The sequence below is a fragment of the Argopecten irradians genome, unplaced genomic scaffold (assembly GCF_041381155.1).
Source record: "Argopecten irradians isolate NY unplaced genomic scaffold, Ai_NY scaffold_0326, whole genome shotgun sequence".
In the NCBI taxonomy this organism is placed as follows: Eukaryota; Metazoa; Mollusca; class Bivalvia; order Pectinida; family Pectinidae; genus Argopecten; species Argopecten irradians.
The window spans coordinates 41,615-53,809 of record NW_027187793.1 but is presented as its reverse complement, the minus strand read 5'-3'; the positions used below and the strand labels follow the sequence as shown (position 1 = coordinate 53,809).

General features: G+C 33.9%; 1 protein-coding gene across 1 annotated transcript; it reads right to left on the bottom strand.

The window, feature by feature from the left end:
- Positions 1-2,118: 2,118 nt before the first annotated feature.
- On the bottom strand, positions 2,119-11,972 carry LOC138312458 (fibrocystin-like). Its single transcript, XM_069253326.1, has 12 exons — positions 11,858-11,972; positions 8,840-8,998; positions 7,752-7,903; positions 7,403-7,501; positions 7,095-7,258; positions 6,154-6,276; positions 5,420-5,525; positions 4,928-5,196; positions 3,897-4,021; positions 3,280-3,416; positions 2,600-2,792; positions 2,119-2,255 (listed from the first exon to the last, which is right to left on the bottom strand). The coding sequence occupies exons 5-8, from the start codon at positions 7,248-7,250 to the stop codon at positions 4,997-4,999; spliced, it is 585 nt and encodes a 194-aa protein (XP_069109427.1). The 5' UTR covers positions 7,251-7,258; positions 7,403-7,501; positions 7,752-7,903; positions 8,840-8,998; positions 11,858-11,972; the 3' UTR covers positions 2,119-2,255; positions 2,600-2,792; positions 3,280-3,416; positions 3,897-4,021; positions 4,928-4,996.
- Between the last annotated feature and the right edge of the window lie 223 nt (positions 11,973-12,195).

Here is a 12,195-nt window from a genome sequence, read left to right as displayed (position 1 = left end):
TATTGTTACTATATTTATATCTAAAAACGATAAGTATTTCCTACTTAGCTTAGCTGCAACAGGAAATTACTGAACAAACCCATAATATAATTTTATAATATCGATTCTGTGATACCATATAAAAGTTGACACATTTTTATGAAGTTTTAGGCCTAACACAGAAAAAAACGTTTTCAATTTCTTGAATATGTTTTACAACAGTATTGCTTACAATTCAAAGGACCCCGCGATTCTCTCATAAAACAAACTTAAAACAATTCCTTTGAATATAAAAAAAAAATCCAGGAAATACATAGTTGACAGAAAATACCATTCATTAAATATGACATAATTTATCCCCGTCACCCAGCTCACATAGCCCCAAGATGCAATCATCTTAAAGGGAATAAATAATTACATTTAAATAGGTTTCTCTGGATTTTTGACTTCCTACAAACGTTCTTACAGCTGAAATTAGAATGTTTTCAAAATAACATTTTATTTGAAATATTGGCTATGTTTATCAACGTTAAAACATCGCAAAAGGCAAAGGATAATGTAGTAGAAGATATTGGGTTTTCAGACGATATCTATGTCCATTAAACAGATGAGATTTCGTGCGATCGGATATTTTGAATGTTCCCGCAACTAGGTTGTTTGTATTTATTTTCAGTTTTTCTCCATTTTGAACAAAATAGTTATTCAAATTTTTTAAATTTTGTGATAACACAAAGTACACAAACTTTTACAATTATTCTTATTTCTATTTTTTTTTTTTTTTTTTTTATCTTTTATTACATTACTTCTAACTATTTAGACCCTTTAAGCAAATCATGACAAAATCCAAATAAAGCTCTAAATGTCACTTTAAAGCTCTGAAATAGTTGTCATCTAGGTAACCACGAAATTAAGATTCCAAGTTTAGTCGCCTTTTGCAATCTTTCAGTGAGACAAAAAGCACAATTCTGACATCCTATTTTCAGTGAAGATGTTGCTTAAATTAAGCTCATAAAAAGTTTAAATAATTAAAAAGTCTGCTACGTGGACAGATGATACCATTTATTGAACATGAACTAATTTATGCTTTGACCTGGCCAATGGGACCCTTCAATGTAATCATCTAAAGCAGGTCATGTCAAGATCCCCATGCAGTACTGAACATCAATTATAAGATGATGGTATGAACATTAACTGATGCGTAGCTCTGTCAAACAGATTATAAATCTACCAAGAATATAGATAGAAATTAAAAAAACCAATATAATTAACACAATACTAATGGATTTTATAAAGACTTTCAATGTACAAAACACTTTGTTTAAAATATCAAACGCAATCATTTCATTAATGTGTGTTGAATTTGGGAAAACGACGATCAAATATCGACAAAATAGAAATAATATGAAAAGACAAAAACACGTCTTCAATGCCACAATGTACTTCTGCTTCTGATAAGGTAAACACAGTACTCTAAGAGCGATTTGAGTAGTTCTAGAGAAAAAAATCTTTACTACATACAAGACATCCGACCACTTTGTGTATGGCAGACAATAAGCGAGTTTAAACATTTTACAACAGTGGGTTTGTCTGACATATCACAGTAAAATCAACAAATCTTATTTTACTACTTTGTAATCCAATATATGTGCAAATTTTAATGTAGTCTTAGACTGATTGTCCCTTTACGTCAGCTAAGTAACCTCAGGTGAATAACATCTGACTAACCTCAGGTTAATAACATCTGACTAACCTCAAGTTAATAATATCTGACTAACCTCAGGTTAATAATATCTGACTTACATGTACCTCAAGTTAATAATATCTGACTAACCTCAGGTTAATAATATCTGACTTACCTCAGGTTAATAATATCTGACTAACCTCAGGTTAATAATATCTGACTTACCTCAGGTTAATAATATCTGACTTACCTCAGTTTAATTATATCTGACTAACCTCAGGTTAATAATATCTGACTAACCTCAGGTTAATAACATCTGACTAACCTCAGGTTAATAACATCTGACTTACCTCGATGGATGCCGAGGTTTATTCAACCATGTGGACATTTCGAGTTCTACTGATCTGGCAAATAATCTCACTGTCTGTAGTTTGATGTGACGTCACAATCATTTACTCCCTACTTTTACATTTCGTTTTCCGGTGTAAAGCGCTTCCCAGTTAAAGTTAGCATAGTACCCCCAAACAACGAACCGCTAAGTGGAGTAACACCGGTCACTTCAAAGGTGCATGTGAGTGTAGGTAGGTCGTTTAGGCTTGAAATATGTAAGTCGGATCAATATAAATTAAAGATATTACATGTATTGTGTTGCAGACAAGTTAGTTTTGCATGCCTGTTAGAAATCCCTGTATTGCAATATTTTGTTACATAATAAATATGCAGGATCATTTTAAATTGCAATGCATCATTCTAGATTTTTACTTTAATCTATATGATGAGAAATCATTAATATAACTTGAAAATCTTATTTCGTATTCTTCACTAGTCAGGTCAGATATTATATTCAAAAAGACAAAGTTATGTATTTCAGATTACAACTGCGATATGCCACAAATCATATGTGTACTGAGTTGATATTTCACTCAATAATTTTCTTACGCGTTAAGAGCTGCCCCGGTAAACTCCATTGATGACTGTCACGTGATAAGTTCCGCGGGGAACAGGGGGATAACTCTGCCACTATAAAGGAGCCGTTATGTAGTGATACATGCAGTTCAGTTGTACCGAGTAGTACTGTAAACGTCTCCACCTGTCTCAAACCCATCGCCCGTGATGGTAAGTATTTCTCCTCCTATAATTAATAATAAAAGAGTTCACTATCCCTGTGACTATTGTAAACACTATGCCATTTTATTTCAGAATAAAGTGATATTAATGCTAATATAGTACCGCTACCAGAGTTCAATTTGCACAATTTGTTATAGAGGTTTCAAGTGAATATATCATGGGTTTGGAATTAAGAGATTTGCAGTTCAGATGGGAAATTCATTAAAAATGCATTCAATAATTTTAATATGTAAATGTTCCTAAAAATAACATAGTTACAGTAAGCAAAACGCCAAATATCTTTGTGAATCTTCGCAACGCAATGATGAAACGTATAATATTTATTATATGATCCTGACGATGTTTTTTTTTAATCATAAGTTTTCAGAAAATGTTACTGACACAAAATTAAAGCATCTATATTAATGAAAAAGATATATTTTCACAATAAATGTATCACAAAATTATTCATTCATCAGTTTAGTTTCAATTTGAAAAGTACATTGTATTACCTGATACTCCCGTCAGTATTGGTGATATCGCGGTCACTCGGGGTGTCATTGTGTCGTTGTAAACAAACTGTACTCCAGCTGTTACCAGGTCTTCCCCAGGTTGTTCCAGTGTTTACCGACACCGCACCAGCAGATTCCTGTTATAATGATAATATAGGAAGTAAAGCAAGTAATACACAAAATGTTACAGAAAATTCTGAATCAACTAGGGGGCTAGTCTCAAAGCATACTAGTCTTTGATACTAGACAACGTTGTATTATTCTTAGATATAAATACTTTTTTTTGAACATGATATGTTATAGCATCATCCATACTGTTATCATATCATAAACAAAACATAAAACAAAATATTTTACCTGCGTAAGAAAGATTTTTTTTTCTAAATTGAAGATAAATCTTACAAGGGATATAATGTAGGATAATTTAGCATGGCTTTAAGTTCCATCGGTATATATGGCAAGTATAAAAATTAGTTTGAAAGAATATTTTGAAATACAGCTGCAATATTGTACACCACAAGATTTTTAGACAGACACTTGTGTCGTCTTTCCAGCCGTAAGGAATAGTAGTATCGGTACGTATATTCGTTCTATCATTAGTACAAAAGAGTATTAACCGTAGCTGGTACCAGACATGTTATCAGTGATGAGGTAACAGACAGTATTCCACACGTCTTTGAACCAACAGTCACAGATGTATTCGAACTGAATCTGCTTCCGGTGATGGTTAATTTTACATTACCTAGAATAAATAGACCACAAATATATTATCAGATAGATAATTATAAAACCGCATGAAAAGTTAGGCACCGGTAACTTATAAAGGCAAATTCCTTTCAAAGACTGTCGTAGGACGGTTTACTGTAATGTTTACCTGTGAGGTGTACTGTCTGTGTGTGTACCGGAAGCACTATTATACCCGTCTACAGAGGAGTGACTCTGTGCACTTACGTTCAGCACAATAGGGGTCACCTGCACCAAATTCGTGTTTGGTGGTGTGTTATGTCCATGTTCTGGAAAGCCTTTGTATGACAACGAAGTCGCATTTCAAAATGTAGTGGTCTACATGGCAAGACTATTAAAGTTGTCATGAACGTCTCCCATTCCGTTGTGTCTAGTCATTGGGTGGAAGAAAGTCGGTTCTTACCCCATGCTACCGATGTGGTGTGCTTGATTTTGAAACTCTTGCGAGTCAAAGATAGCAATTCCACAATACGTGATTTTTACAGGAATTTCCGTTTTAGGCTTAATGCAACGACAAGCCAACTTGTTGAAGATCAAAACACCATTTTTTTTACAGTTAACCTTCAACAGACTTTCAGCTAAAATGAACTTGATATCGTAAAATGTGGTCGAACTTGCGCTTTAAGTAAAATTTTGAAGTAAAAACATGGTGAAAGTCTTTTTAAAAAAATGGTCGCCAAATAGGTCCTCTTCTTCAAATATTTCTTTGTAAAAAATCTATCAAAAATAGAAGTCTAATTTTTGACCACACTTTTCATATGACACGTTTGCATCCTTAAAAGACCCATATGCAATTTGCTACATATTTCAAACATTAGAAAACATCGTTTTCATATAATCCAGTAACAATTTAGGAAAATTAAAGACAAACTATCCCAACAAGATGATATCATAAGAACTGTACCTCCTATTCCACAGCTGGAGGGGTTGATGTTGTAAATCTGTGTAGCTGAAGGTAGGTGTAGTGTTACTTTCAAATCTTGCAATGCCCTTTCCCATTAACCTCCACAGTAACACTGTATTCACCACTCGGTACCTCGCTGACGTCACAAATGATCAATGAGTCGTTTGCCATTGTAACAACACATGCTACTCCTCCTATTGTTACATTGTTGTTTTCCGACAAAGGGCTGAATCCAGCACCAGTTATATCTATTGTAGTATTCGGCGAAACTGTAACCATATATATAGACATTTATATCCTAATTCCAATGTGATTTTAAACAGCATCGCCATCTTCATGATATATAATTCTAATATAGTATTTAGTTGTATGGGTATATCAATACATCAAGTCAATAGAATATTATTTTAAAGATAGTATGTAGAAAAACATCACAATGTTTCTGACTGAAATCTTTTTTATGGAAAATATCTGACAGTAATTATGAGTTACCTGACGTTCGGGTCACGTTTGTGACAGCCGGTGTACTACTAGGCAACCATTCATAGCTACAGTCCCCGGTACATCTTGATGGGATGTCGTTTATTGTAACTGTTACCTATAATAAAAAGCACACGTACTATACGTGTTCTATTCATATCAATGAAACATTAATTGCACAAAAACATCATAATATATCTGGTTATTGTATTTACTTGATATATGACAAAATATTTATGATAATTACGGAAGAGCTCTTGTGATGCCTTCAATAGATTTTGCAACGCCATAACATAGATACATACATGTAACAATATGTTTATTTTCGTAAAAGGAACATAGGGTTGTCCTTTGGATCGTCACTTGTTCAGATACTAAATAGTTTACTTTAATCCCATAATCCGCATTATATCCAGTGACTTCGACCATTTAATATTTTTATGTTTCCATTATACTAGCTTGCATCACCAGGAGAGTCTTCATTGGCTGAATATTTCATCGTGACATTACTTGCTGTCAGCTAGCAAACAACTACATGTAAGTGACGTCAAAATTCGAGGATGTCGTGACAAAATCGCGATCTCCGCAACATATAAGGTGTTGTAGTTATAAATCAAGTCTTCAACTTTTCATTTGTGTTCACCATAGCTCGCAAAAATAACAGCTTGGTTCGTTTGATAAAATCTAAATTAAAATGCACATTGATCCTATATTATTTCATTTTCGTTAAGTGTTATGTCGTATACCTGTGGTTTGTCGTGAACAGTCTGAAGCATCCCCCTATTAAGTGGATTTATAATAGTGTGTCCATCTACTATGGTACTGGTGGTTGCAGTAGGGTTATATCCACCAACAAAAGAAGCATTGATCTAAAATGAAAGTATATCAAATGGTGATAAGATTTACGTAATATCGTAATAAATGACTCGATCCCAATCACCAAACCTCTTTTTAAACCCGTATATAATTATATATATATTAAGAAAAAAATATATCAACACGGCATTCCTTTTCGCTAACGTTTTCAGGCCTTTCAGGCAATCTTCAGGCGATTGTTTATTTACTTTAGCTTAGATACAAGATGACGTCATAGTAAATGATGACGTCATAATAGACAATACTCACAGGGGAGGTAACGGGTAATAGACAATACTCGCAAGGGGAGGTAACGGTATATAATTATATATATATTAGGAACGTTCGTACCAGATATTATAGGACAATATAAAGGATGTGGTCGTAAATTGGAGGCATTTTATACACTAGCCCTTCAGCTGAAAATTGAAAATGTAACCAATGAAGAAGATATCCCGTTACTCTGATGTTACAATGTACTCCACATCCTTAACAAAATCCTATATAATATTAAACAATTTCACTCTTTAATAGTCTTTCACAAATCGAATAAACAGATCAATTTTGATTACGTAGAACGCAGACTAATACGTGTTTTAAGAAACAACATCATCCATTTGTGGCTGAAAATAGACACGAGATGAAATACGCAAAATGAGATAATTTTCAAAAAGATCGGTGGCACCGAATAGTTTTGCTATTAGTTTGGAGTTATTCATATTGTGTGATACAAATACTGTACTATTGCGGATTCTTATATACCCATTCAATTAATATATAGACACCGAGGTTTATAGTTTTGATATATCAATGGATTTCACTAAGCACTTACTTGAATCTGATCAACATTTCCAAAATAGGTGTCGAATGTGAATCTCCAAAGAATATCATATGGATTTCCGCCATATACTGTACTCCCAAACATCACTTTACCAACATCGTCAAATTCCTCCAATATTGTTGTGATATCATTATATTCAATATCCATGGGTATTGCTATTAAAAGGTAAAACGCATCACATCATCACGTCTTCAAATCATCAAACATACAAGACACTTTGGCATGATGCGAATTCAAACTGATGAGCAACTCATATAACAATTTGACTATGGATTATTAACATGTGTACTGATACATACATTTGAGTGTTTGGCCTTTCAGCGTTAGGTCAAATATACCAGATATTGGGCCGTCGCATTAGTAATCCTGGTCACCGTGAAATTTGTTTTTGTTGAAACCTAAGGAAATAAACGACACATCAATACATGATTCTAAAGTTAAAAGCCGTATCGACGGTGGAAAAACTTTATTATCTAAAAATGCACAATAAGACTTATTTCGATAGTGCTGCCATTATATAAGGGAAATAATACATTTGGACTAAGCATTTAACATCGACCATTATAGAGGAGGAAAAGATTTGAAAGATGATTTATGGAAAACAACTCTAGAAATAAATAGTATGGTTTGAAGTTATGGTTGACATACCTGTCCTTCGTCTAATGTAAACATAGGAAAGCCGTGTCCAGCATAAGCTGCTGTGAGGGTAATATCGTAACTGTCCCCAGACTTTATGACATCGTTATCAATGATTCTATAACCGTTTGGAGAGGAGACCAGGCGCCGAAGGTGAACATCATCTACCGGGTATGATTAACATCGGAATTTAATTAATTAGTTTACATGTATTTCCATATAAAGTGTAGCAGTTGCCAACTATGTATGCAAGGCCCGAACTAGCGGATCACTGAAAACAGTTTGTTAGATACGTTTGTATAAGAACTGGGGAAAATACATGTTTGATTCCTGCCGAGTGCTCCGACAGGTATCAAACCCGGGTCTCCGGTGTGAATACTACGGCTCTAGAGACTGAGGCAAGAATCATGCTCCGTCAGCTAAGTGACAGAGACCGTAAATAAATTAACACTATGTACAAACCAAACCGACCCGCTTCTTTTACAGTTTATTTATTTAGAAAAAAATACCAGAGCATGATTATTATTAATTTGCTTTTTTAACTTTAATTAATGAAGACTTGTCTCGAAGACGAGGTTCTGTAAAACTAGTTGATAACTACATTAAACGTGTATAGCGATAATACTTAATTTACGGTAAATTATCAAAATGTCAGACATATATGTGTACTGTAGCGTACATTGGTATATGGTATTAAGTTCGATACTTATTATTCCGTCACATATTTTCATGTATGTGTAACATGCCATATGTCAAAGAATTCATCTGAAGTCATACGGTAACCAAATAAACAAAATGATGCAATACATGTATGTGAGTCATTAGATTGATTTATCGTAATATCTTTTAGATGATATAATTCCATTAGTCTTGTCATTGCTGGTATCTTAAATATGTCGTCAAGGGTTGATAATCGGAAATTTTTGAGGATTAAACGTGAGAGTCCGCTGTGAGTATCGATAGCATACATCGAATTATTATCAGTGTCATCTAAAGTAATATTGAAGCATTTTTGTTCTACAGTTTCAAATTGATTACATTGTTATCAGAAAAATAAAATAATGAACTGTTTTCATTCATTACCATTACAAATCTCTCACCTGTATCTAAGGTGGTAGCTTGTTGTCCAAAATATACTTCATCTATAAAAACGTCTCCAGACTTGTCTATTCCTAGGTAACCTAAAAACTAAATTTGATGCGCCAGCAGGAAGTACTGCACTTATATGCGATAGTAGGTTGTAACAACCATAGCTCCAACTGAAATTAATAAAAAAAAATATTTTACAACACCAACAACAGATAATCTTATGGCGGGCCACAATATATACAGAAAATAAAGACCATTAATACTAATGCAGTAAAAAATTAAATTTGAATTATTTAGTTTATTATATGGTACAAATAAAGATTGCCAATGTTGGTCTTATCCTGCAAGAAAAGCAATTGTACAATGGTGGAGAAAATTAAATAAAAAAAGTCCACCATTAGAAACAATTAACACATATGTTGATGGTTGCCTTTGAGCATTGCTGTACATGTACTTAAAACGAGACGTCGCGCAATAGAATGGCATTGTCTCACCACCATACTGATCTACTGACCTCGGGATATGACTGGAATGTAAAGGTGTTTGTATTCTTTCCGTATATTGTTTACTTGCCAATCAGTATACAACGCAATTAGTTGATGAATTATCATCTCGAACTTTTCCTGAACAACTTGTTTCATTTTGTTATCGACAGTAAACATTTTTAAAATGGATAAGATGTCATTTTGATGACACCTGTGTATTCTGAAAGAGCAACCCATTTTTGTTATTTCTCATTTTGAGATAAAAAGATAACAATAATGTGGTCACACTATGCTTCCATCGTTGACTTAGATATATATTCATTCCTTAAAAACGTGAGATTGATAATACGGTCCTGTTTAGATAGGAAGATTGTTTTTATCGCCTTCGTTCTTATTATTTTTTTCTATTCAAATTTACTATACATCATTATCTATACCAAAGGCGTTAATACGATGAGAACAAAAAGTGTGATACGCATCACAATTGTGGGGATCATACTACTTTAAACATACAAAATAGCTACAATAAAAACAATAGTCCCAATGGGCCTTAACGGTCATCTGACTGTAAATACAATATATTAGTAGAACTGAAATACACAGAAAGTTGTATGTTTAACTGTAACATATTTTACCCCCTGTGACCTTGATGAAGGTCAAGGTTTTTCATTTGAACAAACTTGATAGCCATTTATCCAAGCATGCTACAGGTCGACTATCAGTACCCAGGGTCTAGTTATATACAGGAAGTCTTTTGATAATTTTAGCCTATTGGACCCCTGTGACCTTGAATGAAGATCAAGGTCATATCAATTGAACAATAACTTGATAGCTTTTCATCTGAGCATATCGAAAGGCTAAATATCAGGTCTCTAGGCCTTTTAGTTATTTACAAGAAGTCGTTTAAAAATTTTAGTCATTTTGGCCCTTGTGGCCTTGAATGAAGGTCATTTATTTTAACAAATTTGGTAGCCCTTCATCCCAGCATGTCACATACCCAATTGCACGTCTCTAGGCCTCTTGGTTATTCACAAGAAGTTGTTTATTGATTCAGTCATTTTGACCCCTGTGACCTTGAATGAAGGTCAAGGTCATTTGTTTGAACGAACATGGTAGCCCTTTATTCCAGATGTCACAGGCATAATATCAGGTCTTTAGACCTCTTAGGTATTCACAAGAAGTCATTTCAGCAATTTTAACCCCTGTAACTTTGAATGAAGATCAAGGGCATTGGAATAAACTTGGTAGTCCCTTCATCACAGCATGCCACAGATTCAATATGAGTACCCTTGGCCTTTTGGTTTTTGAGAAGTTTTTTTAAAAGATTTTAGCCTATTCGATCCCTGTGACCTTGTGAAGCTCAAGGTCATTCATTTGAACAAAATTGGTAGACCTTCACCACAGTATGTCACAGGCCTAATATCAGGTTTCTAGGCCTTTTAGTTATTCACAAGAAGTCGTTTAAATGAAGACTTGCGAAAGGGAGATAACTCTAGGAGCTATTTCATTATATTAGGAAATCATATCACAGATTGAAGTTAATTGAAGTAGATCTGATTTTTAAAAAAAAGACCTGCTACACCTTGCATATTTTATACTAATAATACATACATCCAAGAGAATCAATAAGAATGTCTATGAACTAGCGGGGTAACATCTTAAGGGGTGTTGCAGATGAAATGAGAGACATAAAGAACCATAACTTTCGGTACTTTTTCAACAAGAGATCCCAGTCACTCTAAACATTAAAAGTAACCTTGAGATTGAAACTCTGGTTGCCCTGAACTGCCTGAAGTGTTATTGCATAACTCGGGCAGTGGTACACTTTTACCTAATAGAGTTCGTAAAAATATTTTTCAATCATTTAATCTTTGTGATATGATGTCATTTATTTGACCAACATGTTACATGGTCAATACCAGATATCTAGGACTCTCATTTTACAAGATGTTAAGGTTATTCATTTGATATTATGTGTATACGTCTCTTAGTAATTGATAAGAACCTACGTATACGTTTAAAGATTTTAAACTATTTGACTCCTGTGGCGTTGAATGAAGGTAAAAGGTAATTGATTTGAAACAAACTTGGTAGCTCATTATCCCTATATGCTAAAATAATTATGTCAATCGATAGTTTTCATGCCAAGATTAATCAGCATGCAAAAATTTGTTTCATACCGTTTTCTTATTACCCGGTAATAAGCGTGTTGGTAGGTTTAATTAGCCGTGTTGACATTTCGTTCAAGAACGATATCCCGTTATCGCTCTTTCTCTTCATTTACTTTTTTAGCTTATTTGACCCCTGGGATCTTGAATGAAGGTCAAGGTCATTTATTGAACAATTGGTACCCCTCCGTCCCAGCATGCTGCAGGTCCAATATGAGTATTATTGGCCTTTGGGTTATTGAGCAGAAATCGTTTAAATAAAAACGTTTACGCACATCGCACGGCGCACGGCGGACGACGACGGACGGTGCAAACTGAATTATATCAAAATCCTAAGCGGAAATGAGTTCTTAACTTAATGATAACAAAAACGTACCGTTCAGAATTCGGTGATTTCATAAGGTCATAGAATGTCTGTACGTCGTATGCTTATTTCCATTGACGTCATTGTATTCGTACTTCATGTAAACTGAGGTAATTAATCCCTTATATGCTACACAGAACTACCAAATAAAATGAATGAAATAATTATTGTATCAAACATACAGTGCCGAGTCAATGGTCTTTAATTATGTCTTTATAATCTACTACATTTCTTTCCATTTGTTTCATTGACTTTAACTGATTTTATTTATGGATTGATTCCAAATCATACAGAAAAGTGGCTACTCGTTCAGATCACATGTTCGGTGAAATATTTCTTAAGAGTTTGAA

Coding starts and splice junctions, on each gene's coding strand:
- LOC138312458 (XM_069253326.1), bottom strand. CDS start 7,250: ATGGATATTGAATATAATGATATCACAACAATATTGGAGGAATTTGAC. Junction 6,277..7,094: donor GAAATGTTGATCAGATTCAA/GTAAGTGCTTAG, acceptor CTTTCATTTTAG/ATCAATGCTTCTTTTGTTGG. Junction 5,197..5,419: donor AAACGTGACCCGAACGTCAG/GTAACTCATAAT, acceptor ATATGGTTACAG/TTTCGCCGAATACTACAATA.